At 42.2% G+C, this 24,589-nt stretch overlaps 1 protein-coding gene across 32 annotated transcripts in view; it reads left to right on the forward strand.

The window, feature by feature from the left end:
* The window catches only part of LOC110526181 (MAP kinase-activating death domain protein), an 83,835-nt gene that overhangs the window by 42,885 nt on the left and 16,361 nt on the right, over positions 1-24,589 (forward strand). For 5 of the 32 annotated variants that reach the window (XM_036980467.1, XM_021606866.2, XM_036980484.1 and 2 more), the window contains 24 exons: positions 1,120-1,279; positions 1,802-1,905; positions 2,261-2,478; positions 2,703-2,956; positions 4,663-4,802; positions 5,150-5,263; positions 7,729-7,788; positions 9,503-9,617; positions 10,946-11,132; positions 11,250-11,400; positions 13,218-13,427; positions 14,937-14,993; positions 16,691-16,794; positions 17,135-17,218; positions 17,783-17,941; positions 18,169-18,301; positions 20,530-20,592; positions 21,128-21,248; positions 21,353-21,458; positions 21,601-21,711; positions 22,969-23,076; positions 23,313-23,477; positions 23,662-23,734; positions 24,455-24,561. In XM_036980467.1, coding sequence (XP_036836362.1) covers positions 1,120-1,279; positions 1,802-1,905; positions 2,261-2,478; positions 2,703-2,956; positions 4,663-4,802; positions 5,150-5,263; positions 7,729-7,788; positions 9,503-9,617; positions 10,946-11,132; positions 11,250-11,400; positions 13,218-13,427; positions 14,937-14,993; positions 16,691-16,794; positions 17,135-17,218; positions 17,783-17,941; positions 18,169-18,301; positions 20,530-20,592; positions 21,128-21,248; positions 21,353-21,458; positions 21,601-21,711; positions 22,969-23,076; positions 23,313-23,477; positions 23,662-23,734; positions 24,455-24,561 — 3,104 coding nt within the window. Of the gene's footprint in view, positions 1-1,119; positions 1,280-1,801; positions 1,906-2,260; positions 2,479-2,702; positions 2,957-4,662; positions 4,803-5,149; positions 5,264-7,728; positions 7,789-9,502; positions 9,618-10,945; positions 11,133-11,249; positions 11,401-13,217; positions 13,428-14,936; positions 14,994-16,690; positions 16,795-17,134; positions 17,219-17,782; positions 17,942-18,168; positions 18,302-20,458; positions 20,593-21,127; positions 21,249-21,352; positions 21,459-21,600; positions 21,712-22,968; positions 23,077-23,312; positions 23,478-23,661; positions 23,735-24,454; positions 24,562-24,589 lie in introns of those variants that run through there. The other 27 variants (XM_036980470.1, XM_036980473.1, XM_036980469.1 and 24 more) reach the window with 19 other exon arrangements.

Here is a 24,589-nt window from a genome sequence, read left to right on the forward strand (position 1 = left end):
GACCATTTTGGACTAGGTAAACAACAACAGTAATTTGTGTGACTGCACGGTTGTGTTCCAGGCGATACGACTACAAGTATTCTTGCTACAGTTCCTCGATCGTCACAGCAGGAGAGCTCAAAAAAAGTACCTTTTTTATAGTTGAAGACTCTTCTTTGAGTCATAAAAGTGCTTTGAAATTGCTTAGGAACTGTGCAACCTTTAGAAAGGTGTGTGTGGCCACTTAGTTCTCTCACTCAAACCCTTTTCAATGTTTGTTTGTAAATGGGAAAAAATGCACATGAAATCAACAGTGTAATGTTTGGATTCAGTCTTGTCAGGTGAACTGTTGTGTACTCACCTTTGGTCTAATACTTGTACAATTATCTCCGAACTGTTCAATTGTTATGTATATGCGTTTCATATTTCTTCTCTAAGAAACATTTCAATTTAGCCCTATCCATATAGGCCCATTTCCACGTGTGTAAAGGGTTAAGTAAAACGTTAATTATGCTGTCAATGATTGCACTTTCCTTAGGTCAAATGGGAATATACACTCAGTTGTACAAAACATTAGGAACACCTGCCTAATATTGAGTTGCACTCCCTTTTGCCCTCAGAACAACCTCAATTCGTTGGGGCATGGGCTCTACAAGGTGTTCAAGCGTTCCACAGGGATGCTGGCCCATGTTGACTCGAATGCTTCCCACAGTTGTTGGGTGGTGGACCATTCTTGATACACACAGGAAACTATTGAGCATCAAAAACCCAGCAGCTTTGCAGTTGTTGACACAAACCGGTGTGCCTGCCACCTACTACCATGCCCCGTTCAAAGGCAAATATTTTGTCTTGTCCGCTCGCTCTCTGAATGGCACACATACACGATCCATGTCTCAATTGTCTCAAGGCTTAAAAATCCTTCTTTAACCTGTCTCCTCCACTTCATCTACACTGATTTGAAGTGGATTTAACAGGTGACATCTATAAGGGATCATAGCTTTCACCTGGATTCAACTGGTCCGTCTGTCATGGAAAGAACAGGTGTTCCTAATGTTTTGTGCACTCTGGTATATTTCTCTGAGCAATACAGGAAGTTTGAAGGTTTCGTAGTGTTTCTGAGCGTACCTCTGTGTTCTGCAGACGTGTATGACCCATCTTTGATCGGAGACAAGGGCAAGTGGTACGCCCACCAGCTGCAGCCGGTGTTCTACCGCGTGTACGACAGCAGCTCCCAGCTGGCAGAGGCCATGAGCGGACCCCTAGAGGATGAGGCTAATGACTCGGACCCCACAGACGACAGGTAAAAAAAAAAACACTGACCCCCCTCCACGTTTGGAAGGCATAACGATTCGTTGATTACTACTGTGATAACATAATTGACAAAATGTTAAATGAAAGATTGTTTCAGTGCCAGGTACTGCCAAAGGTCTAAAAGCAATTTTGCAATGTGGAAAGCATGTTAGTGAGCCATTTAGCATATAAAAACTAGATCTGAAGGGAGGTCCTTTCCTGTGTCTGATCTGTGAGTTCTCTGTGTGTGTGCAAGTGCGGCCGACGGAGACAATGCAGCGGCATGGCGCAGGCTATAGAATGTTGATAGACAACACATTAGCCAATAGATGGCGAACTCTAAACATTAACTGGTAGATTCTCTAGTTGGCTCAATAGTTAGCTTGCTAGACATGATGTATAATATCAGTTGAGGTTCATTTGAGTCTGAGATAAAGGTTTAGCTAGCGTTTTTTTGGTTAGCCTTCTGTAGACGTGTAAGGTGTCACCAAGATGGCGTCCAGGGTAATGCCACTCTGTTTTGTTTCTGTGGCAGCGACAGCGAGGCTGGCTACGACGACTCCAGCTCTTCCTACTCGTCACTTGGAGACTTGGTGAACGAAATGATCAAATGTGACATCCAAGGGGACACGCCAAGTAAGTTTCTGTGCTATTTCACCAAGGCTGCATTTACACAGGAAACCCAATTCTGATATTTTGCCTAATTATTGGCAGAAGAGCTGATCTGAATCAGTGAAATTCATGAACAAAAGATCAGAATTGATCTGCCTGTGTAATTGCAGCCCAAGAACCACCCAGCTTACACATATTTACTGTTATGACAAAATAAACGGTCAATTCCCCCTTATTATAATAACTGACAGTTGTTTTCATCTTGGAAAAATGGCAACCTAAAATGACCATTTCCTTTCAGATAGCCACTAGCTAAACATTTTATTTTGTGACCCTTTGGCCATCAATAGCAACTAATATCTGTCTTCTGGTGTCGTAGACCTGGATCCCCCTACCCACGCTGCCCTGGGAGATGCCAGTGAAGTGGAGTTCCAGGACTTCCAGGAGTTCAAGGGAGAGGGTCCCCTCCCTCAAGAGAAGGCACTGCCCGAGGGGGGCGATGGACCTCCTGAACCTCCTGATGGACAAGCCCTCCGCTCGAGCTCCAGCACAACCGCCAGCTCCAGCCCCAGCACAATCATCCAGGGAGTCAACAATGTCAGTGAACCGCTCAATTTACACCAGTATAAAATTATGCAGTTAACACTGTTTTTAACAACTGACATTTTTGGCGAGTGACGTTTGAATTCGTTCATAACTCTTGACCATGAGAACACAATAATGATATATTTGCTTGAGTTGTTTTCCTTCCTTTATAAAGTGGCAATTTAAGTGTATTTAGTATCAACCATTAGTAACCATTTGATATTCATTGTGTCCAGGAGCAGGCAGAACCAGTGGAAATGGAGGCGTTGGCCAGTGCAGCTCTACAGAACCCTGTCCCGGGATTGGGCGTTCCTCCCTTCTCCAGACCTCCTCCAGACGCTGCCCCTGTGGGACCAGCCAATAAGAAGGGAGAGTACGACAACCCCTACTTTGAGCCTCAGTATGGCTTCCCTGCTGAGGAGGACCCTGAGGCAGAAGACCAAGAGGAGACGTACACGCCCCGGTTCAACCAGAACCTCAACGGCAACAAGTATGTTACAACACACCTACGCCATAACACTGTACACACAAACAAGCATCATAAGCCACTCATTCTGAAAACCATAGTTAAAAAAAAAAAAAAACAGTGATGTATACATCTCTTAACCTTTCTGATCTCCCCATCCCGGATCCGGGTTCGTGAATACAGACTCAAGCTCATTACCATAACGCAACGTTAACTATTCATGAAAATCGCAAATGAAATGAAATAAATATGCTAGCTCTCAAGCTTAGCCTTTTGTTAACAACACTGTCATCTCAGATTTTCAAAATATGCTTCTCAACCATTGCAAAACAAGCATTTGTGTAACAGTATTGATGGCTAACGTAGCATTTAGCATTAGCATTCAGCTGGCAACATTTACACAAAAAAACAGAAAAGCATTCAAAAAAATCATTTACCTTTGAAGAACTTCAGATGTTTTCAATGAGGAGACTCTCAGATAGCAAATGTTCAGTTTTTCCTGAAAGATTATTTGTTTAGGACAAATCGCTCCATTTTCTGCGTCACGTTTAGCTATGAAAAAAACCCCTGTATCCAGGATAGTGTAAATCTATCAGCAAGCTCATTAGCATAACACAACGTTAACTATTTATGAAAATCGCAAATGAAATGAAATAAATATGCCATCTCTCAAGCTTAGCCTTTTGTAAACAACACTGTCATCTCAGATTTTCAAAATATGCTTCTCAACCATAGGAAAACAATAATTTGTGTAAAAGTAGCTAGCTAGAGTTAGCATTTCGCGTTAGCATTTAGCGTTAGCATCCAGCACGCAACATTAACAAAAACATAAAAGCCTTCAAAAAAATCATTTACCTTTGAAGAACTTCTGATGTTTTCAATGAGGATACTCTCAGTTAGATAGCAGATGCTCAGTTTTTCCAAAAAGATTCCTTGTGTATTAGAAATAGCTCCGTTTTATACATCACATTTGGCTACCAAAAAAAATCCATAAATTCAGTCCTCAAAACGCAAACTTTTTTCCAAATTAACTCCATAATATCGACTGAAAACATGGCAAACGTTGTTTAGAATCAATCATCAAGGTGTTTTTCACATATCTCTTCATTGATACATCGTTCTTGGACACATGCTTTCTCCCCTGAATCAAATGGTAAAGTAGAAGCAGCTGGCAATTGCGCACCGAATTCGACGCAGGACACCAGGCGGACACTTGGAAAATGTAGTCTCTTATGGTCAATCTTCCAATGATATGCCTACAAATACGTCACAATGCTGCTAAGACCTTGGGCGAACGACAGAAAGTGTAGGCTCATTCGTTGCGCAATCACAGCCATATAAGGAGAGAATGGAAAACAGAGCTTCAGAAATTCTGCTAATTCCTGGGTGATGCATCATCTTGGTTTCGCCTGTAGAATGAGTTCTGGGGCACTTACAGACAAAATCTTTGCAGATTCTGAAACTTCAGAGTGTTTTCTTTCCAAAACTGTCAAGAATATGCATAGTCGAGCATCTTTTCGTGACAAAATATCGCGCTTAAAACGGGAACGTTTTTTATCCAAAAATGAAATAGCGCCCCTAGAGCTCTAACAGGTTAAACATACACACCTAATTAAGTCTCTCAGCTTCTGAATTCTGCATCTGAAATGCCTCTGGTATAGCAGTCGAAAAACTACGCTAACAAAACGTGACACTCCCTCCGGACCGCTAACACATGTTCTGCTCCACAGAGCCCAACGCCTCCTGAGGCCCAGCAGCCTAAAGCTGCCCGGAGAGTCGGACGGAGAGGGCGACTCCCGCAACAGTTCTCCAAATTCCACCATCTCCAACAACAGCAGCGATGGCTTTGGGGGCCTCATGTCCTTTGCTAGTGAGTCTCCTCAACCAGGGCCTATTTTAATTGTATGATTATCACAGACCTGAAAGGGCTGGATTGGTGACAGATACACTTTGTCCTCCAAAACACTGAAGGGGGAAATGTGTAAGGGTTACTCAGCGGGTAATACTGGTTGCTGGTCTTCTCAACCAGGAAGACAACCAGAAATGTACAGTTTACAACCAGAAATGTACAATATTTGCTAGGTAGGGATTGAAGTGGAACTTGACGTTAAGCTGCAAGTCATCATGGGTATACTATAGGATGGTGAGACATGGTCAAATGTTGGTTTCTTTGTGAGACTTCATCGGTCATCAGCGACTCTCTCTCCATCACTGCAGGTAATCTGTACAAGAACCACGGCACCAGCTTCAGCCTCTCCAACTTGTCTGTACCCAATAAGGGGGGGCTGAGGGAGAAGGCCGCTGGGGCTGGGCCCTTCCCCAATCTCAAAGGTACATTACTAAATGGAGCCCGTTTCCCTGTTTTGTCCAACTTTCATGTTATCTTCACTCACCCTTTTTTTGACCTTTTATCCATCTCATCTCCTTCTCAATTTCACTCTTTGTGGCTGTGTTCCCCTCTTATCTGTTTTCTGTACAATTGTTGTGCCCTACAGCAGATTGCGGTCAAGTTTGTCAGTTGAAGGCAGTAGAGGCAGGCTGTCTACTAAAACCATGCCCTTTCAAAGTTCAAATGATTGTCATACAGCTCTTGCAGTGGTTACAAAGTATAAATGTTTTCGTTTTGTCATGGGCATTAAAAATAATAATATTTGGAGTGCAAATATCACCAGAGTGCACATTTCTACAATATTGTATACACCGTATCATGACAAGACACATTGAGCATAAGCTATTCCCATGTGAAGTCATCTTAATCATTTAAAGTAACTGTCCAGTGTTTCCAGATTTCTTTGAAATATGACCTATAATTAATTACAATGTGAGGAAATATTTTTTAATTCCAATTTTCTATTTAAGTATGTTCAAAAGAAGCTTTTCTGTGTTTGAATTATGTGGGCATACCCCAACAACAGAATGGTGTCAGCATATACCAGTCATTGGCCAGCTCAGCCTATGAGCCAACATGATGTCATATTCTATGAGGAAATGGCAAGCATTTTTGAAAAACTAAGTGTTTTTTTTCCTCCAATTTATGCTTTGGCCACAAATACAAGTATGGGATTAGTTAACATTATTTGGTTATGAGTTAACAGCATATATTTTATTTTAAAAGTAAGATTTTCTACTATTAATGTTTAGGCCTACTTTCAATGGTGTGGAGAAGGAAGGAGAGTAGAGATGACCATAATGTGTAACTCTCACTGACATGTTGAACTTCTTTAATTTCTTCTTCAGAAGCTGCTGCTTTGTTTGCACTAAGTAGAGTAGCCAGGAGTAGTATTGACAGTATATCAAGTAAGCATTCAGTGCTCATGCTGAAATGTCTGGCAAGCCAGTTTAGGCTACACAGTATGGCATTTATGCAACTTTATATTGTAGATTTTTACCTTCTTTCCTTTTGCCTTTTCCCCTCTAATTCTTTCATTTTTATTTTACAAAAATATAGAATATTTTAATTTTGACGTAGAGGTCGACATTGAGGAAGGTTTGTAGAAATCTTTATTTTTATTAAATATTTGTATTTTTTTTTTTTTTAGAATGAATAGACTTTCATTCTAAATGTGTATTTGTCCCCCTCTGGACTGCCATGTTGATTTATGGCATTAGGTGGATATTGAGGACCTGACAAAAGTTAGAATTTTCTCTCAAGTACCCCGTTTTCTATGTTCCCAATCCCACATGGTTGCCTGATTTTGTTATGAGAACATTTGTGAGAGAAAATAAGAAATGCATGTGTTAAACTCAATAGCCCCACACTGTGTGTGACAGCTGCCATAGCAAACCAACGTTTGTTTCTTTTTTCCTTTGATGGTGATTTGTTTTGAATTGACTGTTCAGATGACAGCCCGACTAGTAGCCCTGGCCCAGACAGTCCGGGTATGTTATTGTCTGGTGTGGTAGTTTGTTTTGCCCTACAACTAGCTCCAACTTTGACCCTTATTCGATCCTCCCTACCGGAGTCCATATTACTCAGGTTGCATACTAGGAGATATACCTGTATTTTCATTCATGTATATCCATATCCTTCCCTCTGTTTCCTTGTTATTCCTCTCTGTTTGGTGGGAGTCTGATGCGCGATGATGCACACATTTATAGACGACAGATCTCTTAATTTGCATACATATTATCCCCTTTATGTGGCATTTTTCCCTGGAATTTGGTGTTTTTCTCTTGGTTTCCCAGCAGGGTTGGGGTCAAGTCTGATTTCAAGTCCACTCAATATTTGAAGATGAATTCAGTTCCTGAGTGGCAAATTACCCATCGCTTTCGATGAGGATTTTTCATTTCATCGATTGAAGTACAATTGATTACCCAAGTGGACTGGAATTGAAATTAAACTGACATGATCTCCTTGCAGTCTGTTGCCTTGCTTGCTGGCCTGTTCAGTGGCTCTCCATCATTCTTGTGTGTTCTCCGTCTGAGTTCTCTATGGTCAGAGAGCCCATAAACTCGCGCTCCTCTGGACATAGACCCTTAAAAATGCACAAAAGCTTTCTCTCACCCCTAAATATGTCGGGATTCTAACAGAAGTAACCTAAATCTGATTGGTCATGACATTTAATGGCTATAACCTTTTTAGGTTATGTCACGCATTTTTTTTATTTAATTTTTTTATAAATGTGCTGCCCCCTTCCTTGGTCTGTCTCCCTCTCTCTTTCCTGCTTTCTTTGTGTATTCTGTCAGTGTGTTGCGGTGCATGTGTGTTGTGGGTTGATGTTCAGACTGGTCCGGTCCGGTGTCCCTCTCTGTCCCTCTTTCCACTTCTCTGCACTAATTCTGGGTTTTGTGTCCAGTATTTGGACTAAATTCTCTAATGGAGATAATTACAGAGGCCGGCCCGGGGAGCGGAGAAGGTGGGTTCCGCCCTTTAAAAACTGTGTGGGCTGCATGCTTCTCCTAGCCAGTCAACTACGTCTCCCAGCATCCTCCTCACTCACCCCCTCAATCCTCTGTCACCTGACATGCACCATCAAGAGATCATTCATCGTCATACATCATCGAGTCTGTTCTGTTGTCTTTCACCATCCACAGTGACTGTTGCCCCAATCACTAACCTTTGCAGAGTCACTCCATCCATCTACACGTCTTTGTATTAGTTTGGGTTGGGCCCTCACAATCTTAGCTTGTTAGAAGATGTGCATCCCATTTTAACAATTGCGAAGATGATGCCATTCATTTTTTTTGTGCCAATCTAAGTCTGCATTCCACAGTATTGTATGGGACCTGACAAGATGTTGATTCGAGTTGGTCAACATCAGCTTTCCCATTATTCTCCAAGCCAAACAAGAAGTTATATTTGCATGTTTGGCCACCTCTTTGGTCTCTCACATACACACCTAGACCTCCCATCACCTTGCCAGTGAAGGCAGACCTTAGCCAATCAAAACTGCCACCCTGTAGGTAAGGCATGACATCATTCTTCCAATGCTGTGAGTTAGTTTTAATCAGTGTTTATTCGAATTAAGCGGTGCAGTTTCGCAGCACCAAGAGTGCTGTTCTGTCTTACTTCCTGAACTCATAGTCACCGGTTTTGATTGGAGTTGTCATTGGACACTTAGTTGGCTTTGTGGTTAATGAGCATCTGTACCAGTACCACAGTGATCAAATGGAATGGAATTATTTGAAGTCCTGTGATGCATGTTGTACAACTTATGGACGATACTTCGGAAAATGTGGGGCGAAATGTCATCATTGTCAGGTGAGGTCTTTGGTAACATGCGGTCATAAAGCCTACAATAATGCATAAGTAATGCCATGACAAAATCGGATATACCGGTAACAGTCATCTGTTTATGACAAGGAACCAATACATTTTTGGTGGGTGTTTTTTATTTGTATCCTCACTTTCAAGGCATTACCTTTAGCCTAATGTTCAGTGTCAAGACGTTGAACTGAGGTCTGCCTAGTGGGTAAGCTATGTAGGCGCAACAATATTATAATCAGTTTGATAATAATATTGTTCACAGGCCCAATCTCTGCAAGTGATCCACCATACCTTTGTATAACATGGCACTGTGCGTTCATGTGAGTGTGTGTCTGTCTAACTGTACAAGGTGACTAACAGTGTGAACGCTACAATATGTATCTTCCCGTTAGCCCTGTGTGTGATTGTTGACCCATCTTTATTTTTAGTTATTTTTCTGCATGACACAACTTGTCGGTCTTGTTGCCATGCAGATTCCGCTCCAATCTGACATCTGCTAATGTGTGATGCCCAAACACAGCGCCATTTTGACTCCTCCTTGATCTGTCCCTCATTTTTTAGTGTCTGAATATGAAACCTGTAGCTCAGCTAGTCATTAGCTAGTGTCCCTGCCCCTGAAAATGTGTGTGTCCTTTCATATATGCAGGATGTGTCCCATCTTCTTTGTCTATTAGTCTTTGATGTGGTTATCTAATTAGTACATCGTAGTTGTATTTGGGGGCTTTGTAGTGAAGTGTATAAGCTCATCCTGTATCAAGTCAGCTAGTTTTTCTGTTTGTATGTCTCTGACTTGTCATTTGTTATGGTTTTGTGCTTTCTATGGTATTTACTAGATACCTCACTGTTCTATATGGCTCCTGCAGGAGGCGCCCGCGGTCCCCCCAGGGCCCTCGTTGACCAGAAGTCGTCGGTCATTAAGCACAGTCCCACGGTCAAGAGAGAGTCCCCCTCTCCCCAGGGTCGTGCCAACAATACCAGGTAACAGACCACTATGAGACTGTACTACCAGGACATTGCTGACTGACTAATGCTGACTGACATTTATTTAAATTAGTTTACCACCTTCATGGCATAAAGTCTTCATGGTATAATGTTGGCCATCAAAAACAAAAGTTGGTTGTCATATAATGTCAAATTACAGACCTGGATAGGTAATATATCAATCCCCTTTAGGAGAAGGGTTGACTAACTTAACTCTTGGAACTACCCATCCCGGATCCGGGAGAATTGTCATCAACTACACTAATTAGCATAGCGCAACGGCTAAAAAATATTACTAGAAAATATTCATATTCATGAAATCACAAGTGAAATATAGTGAAACACATCTTAGCCTTTTGTTAATCACCCTGTCATCTCAGATTTTGAAATTATGCTGTACAGCCAAAGCAAGACAAGCGTTTGTGTAAGTTTATCGATAGCCTAGCATAGCATTATGTCCAGCTAGCAGCAGGAAGCTTGGTCACGAAAATCAGAAATGCAATCAAATGATTCGTTTACCGTTGATGAGCTTCGGATGTTTTCACTGACGAGACTCCCAGTTAGACAGCAAATGTTCCTTTTGTTCTGTAAAGATAATTTTTATACCCAAAATATCTCCGTTGGTCACGTTATGTTGAGAAATCCACCGGAAATCGCGGTCACGACAACGCCGAAAAGAATTCCAAATTATGTCCATAATATCGACAGAAACATGGCAAACGTTTTTTATAATCAATCCTCAAGGTGTTTTTCAAATATCTATTTGATAATATATCAACCGGGACAATTGGCTTTTCAGTTGGAGCGAGAGGAAAAATTACTACCTCTGTCTTTTACGCAAGAATCTCTCTGAGAGCCCTCAGCTGGCCACTGACGCAATGTAGTCGTTTACGCTCATTCTTCAACATAAAGGCGCAAAACTAGGTCAAAATGCTGTGGACACCTTAGGGAATACGTAGAAAAAGGAATCTGGTTGATATCCCTTTCAATGGCCAATAGGGGTGCATAGGAACAAAACGGTTTCAAAATAATAGTCACTTCCTGATTGGATTGTCCTCAGGGTTTCGCCTGCAATATCAGTTCTGTTATACTCACAGACAATATTTTTACAGTTTTGGAAACTTTAGAGTGTTTTCTATCCTAAGCTGTCAATTATATGCATATTCTAGCATTTGGTCCTGAGAAATAGGCGGTTTACTTTGGGAACGTTATTTTTCTAAAAATAAAAATTGTGCCCCGTAGTTGCAAGAGTTAAGAGCCAATGGTGACGTACAAAAAGGGGGAGTGTGAACGGAGTGACTGAACCAGAGCTGTGTGTGTCCCAGTGAGAACCAGCAGTTCCTGAAGGAGGTGGTGCAGAGCGTGTTGGAGGGCCAAGGCGTGGGCTGGCTCAACATGAAGAAGGTGCGCCGCCTGCTGGAGAACGAGCAGCTACGCGTCTTCGTGCTGAGCAAGCTGAACCGGGCCGTCCAGTCAGAGGAGGATGTCAGGCAGGAGGTCATCCGTGATGTGGTGAGTGGCTCCACCCACCCAGGTGGGGAGAAAGGAATGGAGCAAGAGAGGGGGAGAAATAACATTTTAATTAAATAATACCTTACAATTAAACTGTGTGTGTGTTCTACTCTTCAGGAGATTAGCAGGAAGGTGTACAAGGGCATGTTAGACATACTGAAGTGCACCGTTTCTAGTCTGGAACACTCGTACACCAATGCCGGGCTTGGAGGCATGGCCAGCGTCTTCGTTCTACTGGAAATAGCACGCACCCACTACCAAACCAAAGGTAACGTTCAGAAAACCTATACTCGACTGAAAGTGTCAACATTTTCTCTCAAAGGACACATTCAGTCAGCATGTCATGCCCCCCTCCCAAAACTATGACTTAACTATTTCCTCTGAAAAAATGAAAGGTACTGATGCTTGATTCTTGTTTGAAAGTGCTTATCAGCGTTTCATATACTCCACTTATTTAAAGGCAACGTAAGTATTGGATAGGAAAAAGGAGTACAATCTGGAGAATTTCTTCTAGCAACTCATTTGAAAAGTAAGCAATATGTTTTTACAGCAGTGAGTTCTGGTTTAATCTCTCTGAGTCAGTACCGCCAACACATGCCTCATTTTTAGGTGACTTTTGCAGTTTGTTTAAGCATTCACCGAGCAAATTTGGGTCATGAGAGCAGAAGCCAAAACGACTAGGGATATGACAAACGATAACATTTAATAGAATTCCACTCAAATTCACAGTGCAGCTTCGCTGCTGCCAGCAACGGGTTGGGTCTCAGTGCGTCCCTTGTTTAAGCATTGCACCTCATCCACCATTACTGTACCTCCCACCTTGCAAAGTTTACATTTCCTTCCTCATCTAACTTCTTAAAGTATTGCAATACAGGACTTCGCTGCTGTTTCTTGCCTTTCTCTGCCTTTTTTCCAACTGTTAACGACGATGGCGTAGTGGTGGAGTCGAATACAAAATAATTGATTCCTCGACTCCATGCATGTCGAGTCACATTTCTTAGTGTTAAGATTCGACTCCTAAGATTCAGTATTTTTGGAATGGAAGTAACTGATTAGTTGCCGTACTTCCGAGAACACAAACACTCGCATCTTTCATCGATAGCTAGCAAGGGATGGAGAGAGAGGGGAGGGGCACAGTATAGGCAGGTCGGTCACCAGGCAGATAGGTCTAGTGCTATCAGCAATCAAAAGCTGTATTTCTTGGCTTACAAAGTCTCGCAACTTCAAAAAGCAGGGCCTATCAACAATAAATAAGCTAGGATATTCTACACGCAACAGACCGAAGACTGAACACACTCGCATCACTAGCGACGAGAAAGAGCAAAGGCGTGTGTAATCATTAGTCCAAATAGTTACAGGCGAGCCAGCGTGATGGAGAGCGAGGAGGGGGCAGGCAGAAAAACAAATGTGTTCAACTATGGGGCAAAACAGACTGGGTTGGCTTAGATTGTTGACTTAAACTATAGTATCCAATGTTTATTGAAAACATAATTACATTTGCACAATGAGCACTTGTTGTCTCTCAAATACATCTTTGCAGTTGACGATTAGCTAGATAGTGCATTTTTTTTTGCCATATTTGCATTGACATGAAATCAGTCAAAATACCTCAGAACAAGAACTAGCTGAAATGAGTTACTTACAATTCCACACATGGCAGTTTCTTGTCACAACTCACGGACGTATGCGCATCGTTTTCGTGTCAGCTAACCCATCTATATGTCTTGGTAATCTGTTTTGCATGCCTCGCAAATTCACCAATGTAGACTAAAGTTATATTTAAATTAAATTATACAACTTTTCTAGTTAGGCTATAAAATAATATGTTTTGTGATCACTGCACTGCTATTTTAATTATGTGGGTAGGGGGGGGGAACAGCAAAACACGTTTTTTTTCGGTTTGGGATTTTTCTAAATGTTAAGGACCCAATTTCATTTTAGCGTTTAAACGTTCACACCCCTACAAACAACTGCCTATTCTAACCTTCAAACCTCCCACTGCAACTATATACTTTTTCTTTTCTCGTTACTATCTCTTCCCCTTCTTCCCTATTCTTCTCCCTTTTTCCTTCTTGGTGGCCCCAGTAGACCCAGAGAAGCGCAAGCGGAGCCCCAGTGACTCTGCAAGCAGCCCGGGCAGCAAGGGGAGCCCGTCTCCCCGCATGGAGGGCACCAAGCCCCCGGGGCTCCTTCCGGTTCCCCGTCTCCAACTGCCGCACCCCACCTCCGGGGGCAAAGGCACCCGCCACTTTGACACCCGGAGTCTGAACGAGGAGAATTTTATTGCCTCCATTGGTGTGTAACCCACCCCATCCCCCCTTGCATGCACTCTGAGAGCACCCCTTGTCCCCCCTGCTCACCAGTCTAAACCCTGCCCTACCCCTTGACCCACCTCTCTCCAACCAGGCAACAAGGGGCATGTTGTTCCCTTCCTTAGAAAAAGAGCTCCTTATGATATTCCATTCACTTTGACCCACACCAGTGATGTGCGCCCAATGGTCAGCATTTAAAGCTGTAAAACTCTGAAATATATTTAGAACGTAAATACAGTATGCTGTTTTGCCATAATATTTGGACACAGGTTGCATATTTGCACATCATGCAACTCTAATTCAATTTGACAAATAACCACATTTGAATTCCAGATCTGGCCTTGGATAATATGTTGCTATGTGTGCGAGATTGGAACAGCCTTGAGCGGTGTAGGCGTGTGTGAAATATTGCATTGAGCCCACCACCCACGGCCTGGATGTGTTGTGTCCCTCCCCACCCTTCTCTGAATGTTGAGTGCCCCTGTTTGCTGCCACCTCTCGTGGATTCCTCCTTTGTTTGCCTTCTAGCACCTTGACTGCATGTCTTCGTTTTCCGTTGTCTTCTCGAAACTCCAAATCTGCAGTACTGTGCTAAGGAGTCTGAAGACCTGTCTCTGCCTTTACTGCAGGTTTCCTTAAAGCCCTCTGTACAAGTAGCAGCTCTCTCAGCTCTAGCATGGAGGGTGGAGCGTCACTCCCCAGTAAACAGGCCCAAGGAAGAGACAAATTTCATGCTCACCGTTAGCAAGCCACGGTTGGAGTTTAGCTTAGGGATAGGGCTAATTAACACTGAACATCGTGGAAAAGGAGCGCCGCATTGCTTCTCCTTTCGACCACCTTTCTACCTCAAATGTTACTTTGGGTCTGTATACAGGGGACAGATTCACCCAACTCCCTCAATCTCCCAACCTAAGCTCACTTCACCAGACCCTTTTTTCTCTTTGGGAAGATGCAGCTTCAATTCTACGGAATGTCTTTTTAAGACTAGCACCCCTGCTTCTGCAACAGCCCCATTCAACCTGCTGGCTAGCTGGCTGGCCACTCCACCCCCATCCCATGCCCTTCACAAAGCCCTGCTGCCTCTGTCACCCTGGTTCTGGAGAGCCACACACTGCTAGCCAATAAGTTAGCGCCTCGGTCACAGAACATTTTAAAGGAACCCCAGTATTCCACCTTGTGCGGTTCTCCAGGACCATGGTCCAGGAGTGTTGGGTGTGTTGTAATGTTACACCTCAGTAGCAGTAACTGGCAATGGATCAAACTTTGCATACATATAATTATGTCATAGTGTTCCATATTGCCAAGCTGAAATGTGACTACTCTCAGACATTACAAAACATCCTCTATTGTTAAAATAACATAATTTTTTTAATGCCTAATTTTGATTTATGTTATGGTTTATCTAATGCTCATCCTCCATACCTGCCTACTCAACCAGCTCTCTGACACTCTCTCTGTCTTTCTCTCCTTGCTTGCAATGCATCTTGGGTAGAATTGTGGAGCAGGCACCATGAAAAGGATAAGCAAAAAGCTATGGAAAAACAACAGAGTAAGATATTTTTCACACACAAAACAGACTGGGGTATTGCATAACTGCCAGCTCTTAACATTTCCACGCCCTTCTCTCCACCTTTCCCCAACTTATGTTTATTAGTCACAAATTATTTAAATAGTTAATATAAGTGATCATGTTGACATGGATAATGATTCTAGGACTAGGTCTATAATCTTGATTTGAGGTGTGTTCGTAATGTTTTTTTTTTTTGTAAATTTTGGGTGAATCAAGTCTTGATAACGGTGGAATAACTGAGTTACACTTGCATATCTCAAATCAGGAGTCAGAACATAGTGAGTCTCTTACTCTCCATAGAGATACTCTGTCATACGTTTGCCAACAACTTGTTCCATTCCTATTTCCTGAGTTGTGAAGAAGTCATTGGAAACGTAGTCTGTCAGACACATACCCAATCGTTCCCTGTTTTTCATGGGCTCTTGAGGTTCTATCAAGGTTGAGACAGTTGTGGCATTTCATTTAGCAAATGTCCTTTTCTGGAAAATAACTACGCGGCCAGAAGGTAAATTGTACATAGTACTTAAAAAATATATATCTGATAACTGAGCCATGAATGAATACACAATAGAGTACAAACATTGCTTGCAGGTTTGTTGGCTGCATGACCAAATGTATCACAGAAGTCATGGTTACATTTGCATTGAACTATTATAATTGACTGTACTTTCTTCCAATGTCAAGGTTTGATATCCTGGAGTCTTCGAAATGTACAGATTGCAGGCCAGCATTTGTTTCATTGTAGTAAAATGTTCCTAGAGGTGCATTATGTGAGTCATAACAAGGTGTTTCTGCAACAACTGACTGATAGATTAACAACAGCGCTGTTGTTCAATGCTTGTCTAAAAGCAAACTTGTGCAGAAAATGGTCCCCTATTTTGACTGTCCCTCAGTTTGTCTGCATGCCTAACTGCCTGAGTCTGTATGTCAACTTTGACCTCTTTTTATATTGGTATCTGCCTTTGTCAATTACAGTTTGATCTACATCAATCAATATGTCTACTAATTTTGCACTCTCCACTTGCCTCTAAATAGTCACATGCTTGGTCCTTTGAAAGCTGACCACTGGATCATGTTCATTAGGGCACACGTACCAATGTTTTGCAACCGAAAACAAATGAGATAGTATCTCTCTGTTTTGGGCTATTTACTTCTGTTTTGGCCTACTGAACATGAGCTATTGTTATTTATTTATTTATTTATTTATTTATTTATTTTATTGATCTTTTTTTTATGCTTCCTGAATTAAAAAAACAACAACATAGCTGTTGTTCATTGAATTCCACAAAAAAAAAAGAAAGACAAGATCCTCCGGCTGAATGGAAGTGTCCCTATTTTAGTGCCAGTATTTCCGGTCAATCCCAAAGTTATGGTGTTCGAGGTCAGACACACACCAATAGCGTTTGCTGGCAGAGAGTACCTTGCACCTCTGAACGTAATTTGCAAACCGAGTGCGCACCAATTTCACATGGAGAATCGTGTGAAAAGTGTTGTCAGTCAGATCGAAAGACGAACGCTAAATCCACATTCAGTGCGACGTGTGCGAGCCTTTCAATAGCAGTTAGGTCACCACCCCCCCCCACCTCTCTGCCAGTTGCCAATCATGTGACACTTAGTAAGGGGGCAGTGTGGAAGTGCGCATGGCACCCGTGCTGACCTCAACATGTATCCTGCAGGAGCGGAGGGGGCTAAGAAACAGCACCCTGAGCTGACCGACATGGAGGAGAAGAAGTCCCAGATCAGTGCTGACAGTGGCCTCAGCATCACCTCCGGATCCCAGGTCTGTTCTTATCCAAAGCCAGCTCTTGTAACTAAAGAAACAACAAGTGGAATCTGACATTTTTCACGTCGGTTATCTCCCAACTCTGGCGCTTGGGGGCCACAATGTCTGCTGGTTCTCATTCTTGCCTTTTAATCTGAGTCTGATATAGACCTGGGCAACCAGGGTTGTAGACTGAGTGTTTGGATTTTGATGACATGGGTTCATGAATTAGTATTAAGGAGATGACAAAAAACAGGAGTCACTACGGCCCTTGAGAAGTAGTTAATTTCCAATGTTTCTATATGCCTCTGTCTGCTCACCTCTCTCTTTCTCAGTCTTTCTCGGTCTTGCTTTGCAGAAGAGTGACACAGAGTCTGTGACCAGCACTGAACCGCCAGTCCTTACCCGAAGCACCAGCCAGGACTCAGAGGCCAGCACAGTGGTAGGGCATAGCCAACACAGATAAACAATCTCACCCCAATCCTAAACCCCTCTCAACCTTACCTCCGTGTGACTCATCCCAAGGACCGCTTACTCCCAAAGTGTGATTTTTATCCTTAGTCTAGTCTTACAAGGTTTACACTCAAGCTCAAGCCATACATCCCCAGTAACACTCATCGCAAACCAGGTTGCTTCCCAATCTTACTATATTCTGAGCTTGATTAATTTCTAGTCTTTGCTAACTTTGGTCCTACTCATCTCTTGTCTTGCTTTGTCTCAGCCTGGCACAATGGCTCTTGCCAAAACCGTACGTGTCACACTAATCTACCTCATCCCCAGTGTTTCTTAGCCTTAGTGTAACTCAGTGATCCTCAAAAAAAACCTGTAGTACTGCAGCTCTCCAAGAGCAGGGTTGAGGAGTACTGATCTAACTCTTGTCTCTTTTGGCCTCTGTCGAACACATCCTGTGTGTCTTTTAGCCTTAGCCTTACTCAGTGTGAGTTCTCTGTCTCAGTATGCCTGATATTCACTAGTCTCCTGACACGTTGACCCCTGACCCTTCCAGATAAGTAACAGCTCAGGGGAGACGCTGGGAGCTGACAGTGACTTGAGTAGCACCGCTGGAGAGGGCTTGGGTGGCAGGCAAGCCCCCCACCTCAACCTTTCCAGGGGAACACTGTCCGACAGCGAGATTGAGACCAACCCGGCCACCAGCTCAGTGTTTGTGAGTGGAAAATCCTTCCTGGCTGCTTGATTCACCAGTTAATATTAGTGCAATTGTTTTGTTTTTTGGGGCGTTTTCTAGATGTGCAAATGCATTCCCTGCAGGACATGAAGTCTGCCTGTGGATGTCAAACTTGTAAATGCAGGATTGAGGGGTGATTCCAATTTTTGAATGTCTTTCGCAAGATGAAATTACCCCATGATATATGTTTTATGGTGTTTGCCCAGGGTAAGACCCAAAAGATGAAGCCTGGTGTGAAGGAGGCGAACTCTAAACTTGTGCCTGTCCTGGCTAAGGGGCCTCCCGCCCAGCCCTTGGAGGACATAAGCATGAGGATTTACCTGTGTGATGGCCTGCTGGGTATGTTCCAAGATGGCTAATGTTTTAGAAAGGCTGTGGTTTAATATCTACTCGTGTCTTCTTTAGTCTCCCTCTGTTCAACTTTGTGGTAAAAAGTTACAGTAAATATGTAGTAGACTCAGCAAGATGTTGCATGCACAAAGAAACAAAATATTAGGTCAATTTCCACATCTAAGAGCGTTGAAGCGCGAGGCTAAACGTCTCTGCTGTCTTGCATCGTGCTCATCTCATATCTAAATCAAATCAAATCAAATTTATTTATATAGCCCTTCGTACATCAGCTGATATCTCAAAGTGCTGTACAGAAACCCAGCCTAAAACCCCAAACAGCAAGCAATGCAGGTGTAGAAGCACGGTGCTGCTCGTTGTAACGTCATCTCGCGAAGTCTACCTTTTTTAAAAGTGAATCCTTCCTATAAGGCAAAACACAGATATACACAACCAGTCAAAAGTTTGGACACGCCTACTCATTCCAGGATTTTTCTTTATTTTTACTATTTTATACATTGTAGAATAATAGTGAAGACATCAAAACTATGAAGTAACACATGGAATCATGTAGTAACCAAAAAGGTGTTAAACAAATCAAAATACTCTTGGCATTCTCAACCAGCTTTTCAATTAATGCATTTCAATTAACAGTTGTGTCTTATTAAAAGTTAAATATATTTTGATTTGTTTAACACTTTTTTGGGGTTGGTACGTGATTCCATATGTGTTATTTATAGTGTTGATGTCTTCACTATTATTCTACAATGTAGAAAATAGTAAAAATAAAGAAAAATGACTTGTTACTTTTATTTCTTATTAGCAGTATTTTTAAGCATTTCACTGCAACACCTGTTATATTCGGCGTATGTGACTAATACAATTTGAATGAGTAGGTGAGTCCAAACTTTTTGACTGGTAGTGTGTGTGTGTGTGTGCGCGTGTGTGCGCGTATACACTACCTTTCAAAGGTTGGGGGTCACTTAGAAATGTTCTTGTTTTTGAAATAAAACCACATTTTGTTGATTTTTAAATTAACATACACTGTATTTTTTTTATACATTTTATGTTATAAATTACTATTGTAACTGGAAACGGCTGATTTTTAATGGAATATCTACATAGGCGTACAGAGGCCCATTATCAGCAACCATCACTCCTGTGTACCAATGGCATGTTGTGTTAGCTAATCCAAGTTTATCATTTTAAACGGAAAACACCAGTCTCAACGTCAACAGTGAAGAGGGGACTCCGGGATGCTGGCCTTCTAGGCAGAGTTGCAAAGAAAAAGCCATATCTCAGATTGGCCAATAAAATTAAAATATTAAGATGGGCAAAAGAATACAGACACTGGACAGAGGAACTCAGCCAGCATCCCAGAGTCGCATATTCGCTGTTGACGTTGAGACTGGTGTTTTGTGGGTACTATTTAATGAAGCTGCCAGTTGAGAGACTTGTGAGGAGTCTGTTTCTCAAACTACTGTTGACACTCTAATGTACTTGTCCTCTTGCTCAGTTGTGCATCGGGGGCCTCCCACTCTTTCTATTCTGGTTTGGAGCCATTTTGTCCTGTTCTGTGAAGGGAGTAGTACACAGAGTTGTATGAGATCTTCAGTTTCTTGGCAATTTCTCGCATGGAATAGCCTTCATTTCTCAGAACAAGAATAGACTGACGAGTTTCAGAAGAAATGTATTTGTTTCTGGCCATTTTAAGCCTGTAACCCACAAATGCTGTTGCTCCAGATACTCAACTAGTCTAAAGAAGGCCAGTGTTATTGCTTCTTTAATCAGGACAACAGTTTTCCGCTGTGCTAACATAATTGCAAAAGGGTTTTCTAATGATCAATTAGCCTTTTAAAATGATAAACTTGGTTTAGCTAACACAACGTGCCATTGGAACACAGGAGTGATGGTTGCTGATAATGGGCCTCTGTACGCATATGTAGATATTCTATAAATCTGCCGTTTCCAGCTACATACTGTATATATGTATATGTGTGTGTGATTTGTCAAACTCTTTATCCAAAACTCTTTCTCACTATTTGACTAACACTGCATGAACTGTACTATAAAGCGTGAAGGTAGGTCTGAAGTGAATGAGGTTGGGTCAATTTATTTGTCCTTTCACCCCTTCTCTCTCTGCTTTTGGCTTGCCATTAACCCACTCAGCTCTGAGCTTAACCCTCTTTGCTCTGCTGCTCCTCTTCCTCCCTGCTGCGTGTCCCGGGAACACCTTGCAGGGCGCGACAAGAGCTCCATGTGGGACCAGCTGGAGGATGCTGCCATGGAAACCTTCTCTCTGAGTAGGGCTGACATCTTTCATCTTTTGACCTTCTATGTTTATGCTTGGATGCAATGCCCACCTGGGTTCTGGTGCTCACTTGTGTATTGTCTGGTGCTTTGATGTGGTGCTTTGATCTTTACTGCCACTGGATTGCCCATCACACTGAGGGGTTTGTATTGTAAACAGTGTCGCAAAACTCCTATGAATAAGTAAACAAGAGGAAATGTCTCTTGGTTGAAAAAAAAAAACTTTTCAACAATCACATGGTCAGGTGTGTGTGTTCGTATGGATGTGTGTTTGTATGGGTGTTCGTTCGTTCGTTTGTGTGTGTGTGTGTGCAGTCATGTAAGGTTCTGTGGGATCATGTGTCTGTTAATGTATGTCTACTGGCGAGTGTGGGGTGACATGTCGTTGTCAGTGTGAAGGTGATTTTGATCTAGTGATGATTTTGTACAGTAACACTAGTTTTGTGTTTTTGTGTGCCCTTGTGATTGTGGTCATGATGTGTGTGACCTTTGGACACAGATAAGCCAATGTGTGTTATATTTGTGTAGGTAAGGAGCGCTCTACACTGTGGGACCAGGTCCAGTTCTGGGAGGATGCTTACTTGGATGCTGTCATGTTGGAAAGGGAGGGGATGGGTATGGACCAGGGACCTCAAGAGATGATTGACAGGTACAGGTTGCCTATTAGAGTGGATCTGTATTTTTGAAATGTCAGCCATCCTTGTATAGCTGTGTTTCCTGTTTCGAGTCTGATGGTTACCACTGTTTACACAGATACTTGTCACTCGGGGACCACGACCGTAAGCGCCTGGAGGACGACGAGGACAGGTTGCTAGCTACTCTACTGCACAATATGATCGCCTACATGCTAATGGTTAAGGTTGGTCTATCACACACAATGTTTGACTCCGTAACCCCCGTATGTCAACTGCAGCAACTACAAATGTTAAGATAGGTAGGCATCATATATTTTCCAATGTGTCTTGCTAAATTTGTTTGTCTGTCTGTTTCTGTCTGTCCAGGTGAGCAAGAATGACATCAGGAAGAAGGTGAGGCGTCTGATGGGGAAGTCCCACATCGGCCTCAGCCACAGCCAGGAGATCAATGAGTGTCTGGACAAACTGGCTAATTTGGTAAGAACGAACCAAGGGTTCTCTCTCTTCAATAAAATAGGAGCCACTAAGGCGGGTCAACTGTTCTACCAAGTGGCATATAGATTAAAATATTTATATGGTCCTTCAAGCCAGATCATTTTATGCAACACATGTTTTTAGTGTATGTGAGATTATCAGTGTTGCTGGCTGATACAGTATCTCTGTTTAACCCGCTAGAGTCTAAGCCCTGTCTAAGCCAGGAATGAAACATTTGATTTGGCATTACTTTTATTACTCATAGAAAAGCATTGAATAACAGATTCACTACATGGAACAACAATCCCCTAGAAAAATCTGAAGGAAGTGTTTTCTTATATCTGAGAGATATAAGAAAGATCAGGAAATGTGTATTATAATTTGACATGTATTTAACCCCATTTTAGTCCCTAAACAGTCTCCATATATACTTCCATAAATGTATTTTAAAACTGGTACTGGGGACCTTCAGATGAGGCTTGTGGGCTTCCTAGAGCAAAACAACCGACATGTACAGTACCAGTCAACTTTGGACACACCTACTCATTCAAGGGTTTTCTTTATTTGAACTATTTTCTACATTGTAGAATAGTAGTGAAGAAATCAAAACGATGAAATAACACATATGGAATCATGTAGTAACCAAAAATGTGTTAAAAAAAAATCTAAATAAATGTTATATTTGAGAAGCCACCCTTTGCCTTGATGACAGCTTTGCACACTTGGCTTTCTCTTCTCTTTTTCAAAAATAAAGAAAAACCCTGGAATGAGTAGGTGTGTCCAAACTTTTGACGTGTTCGTGAGAGACTCACCTTTCTACAGAGGGGTCATATTACTGTGTAGCTCAAACTGTTTGGATGCTACAGACAGAAGTTGGCAGATGGGTCTGTTACAACTTCGTAGAGCAAAACGGAGAACACCATCGGGTTTGTGAGAGTCATATTTCCACAGAGGGGTCATAATAGTCTTATAGGCTAAACTGTTCAGACGCTACAAACGTTTTTGTGAGAAGACCAATTTTCTGGGTATCTCATAGTCTGACAAACACCGTTCTTCTAATTCTGCCACCTTTCACCACAGATGTGGTAGGGCGATCTCGGCGGATGCGGTGGATTGAGATGCAGCCCATGCAACAACAAAAAACATATCTCTAGCTTAAACAGATGTATTTTGACTCAGATTTATTTATGTTAATTATATTTCCATGGGGCCTCAAAAACTGTAGGAGAAGGGTTAGAGTCTTGTTCACTCACATTTCAGAATGGCCGCGAGCTGTCCATCAGACCTAGCGGAAGCCGTCACATCAAGAAGCAGACCTTTGTGGTGCATGCTGGGACAGACACCACGGGGGACATCTTCTTCATGGAGGTATGAGATTCACTTTCCCGGACCTTCCTTGTACTTAGGCCTTGTTCATGTTTTTTTTATTGTGCCCAAGAGATGCATGAAAGCCAGACAAGAGTATCTGAATAGATCAAATTTACCAATCATTGTCAAGAACTGTCAAAATGCTGCAATTTGTAGTTTCAGTAGATCAAGCGTTTAGCTCTACAGTAGATATCAAATAATTGCATCCTTTTCCTCTGTCCTTTTCCCCCATTCAGGTGTGTGACGACTGCATAGTCCTGCGCAGCAACATCGGCACAGTGTATGAGCGCTGGTGGTACGAGAAACTCATTAACATGACCTACTGTCCCAAGACCAAGGTGCTGTGTCTGTGGAGACGCAATGGCCAGGAAACTCAACTCAACAAGTTCTACACCAAGAAGGTGAGCCTCTACCGTCCGCTCGCGTACTGAAATGCGGCAAGCAATTATGAACACCATGATATCTGTGTTAGTGGAACCTCTGATTAAGGTGACTGTAAATGTGGTGACTTTCGTGTCAGACTTTGTATAGACACTTTTCCTATTCCATAGTGCATAATCTGAATTCAAATGTTTTCTTGTCTAGTGTCGTGAATTGTATTACTGTGTGAAGGACAGCATGGAAAGGGCTGCTGCGCGACAGCAGAGCATTAAACCAGGTATGTGTGCATGTTGGCTAGACCCTTTGAGGCAGCACCAATGTATGATTGCTCTGCGTTTTGAAAATGTATAGCCCTAGGGCAATGGTATTCAAAGTCTGGGTCGGGACCCCTAGTGGAGTTGCAGAGGAATAGCAGTGGGATTGCCTAAATATATTTTTAAAATATATAAAAAATTGGGAGATTTTTTTTGTTTGTTGAGAGTACAGATTATTGTATGGGACAATATACAAACGTTTATGAGAAAGATCATTTTAAAAATGAATGCACTGGATTCTTTTCATTTTGATCATGTAAAAAAAAAAATGTAATGAATTGAAGGTTATTTGTTCATGTAAAAATTGACATTTTCCAGTTTTAAGATTGGGTCATTGCATTTGTCCAAAAAAAATGGTGCCCCCAGAAATGCTGGCAAACAAAATGGGGTCCCCAATGAAAAGGTTTGTATACCACTGCCCTAAGGGCTAATAGCAGTTAGTAATAGTTCATAGTCTATGGAAAAGTATAACTTTAGGGTGTAGGAATAACTCTGAGTAAAGGTGAGCTCTAGATTACTGCTTTATCATCCAATAAATTCTATAACCTTTTGAGTCAATCAGCTCAGTTGGCCAAGTAAAGAGTTTAATATCTGTCATCACTAACACTTTTCAAAAGAGATGTACAGCAGAATGGATAGGGGAGGGATCCTTTGGTTTAAGCGATCTGCCCCTCTCTCCATAGGTCCAGAGCTGGGTGGAGAGTTCCCTGTGCAGGACATGAAGACGGGCGAGGGAGGACTGCTGCAAGTCACCCTGGAAGGCATCAACCTCAAATTCATGCACAGCCAGGTAGGAGGCCTGTATTACCACATACACA

The sequence above is a fragment of the Oncorhynchus mykiss genome, chromosome 6 (assembly GCF_013265735.2).
Source record: "Oncorhynchus mykiss isolate Arlee chromosome 6, USDA_OmykA_1.1, whole genome shotgun sequence".
NCBI classification, from domain to species: Eukaryota; Metazoa; Chordata; class Actinopteri; order Salmoniformes; family Salmonidae; genus Oncorhynchus; species Oncorhynchus mykiss.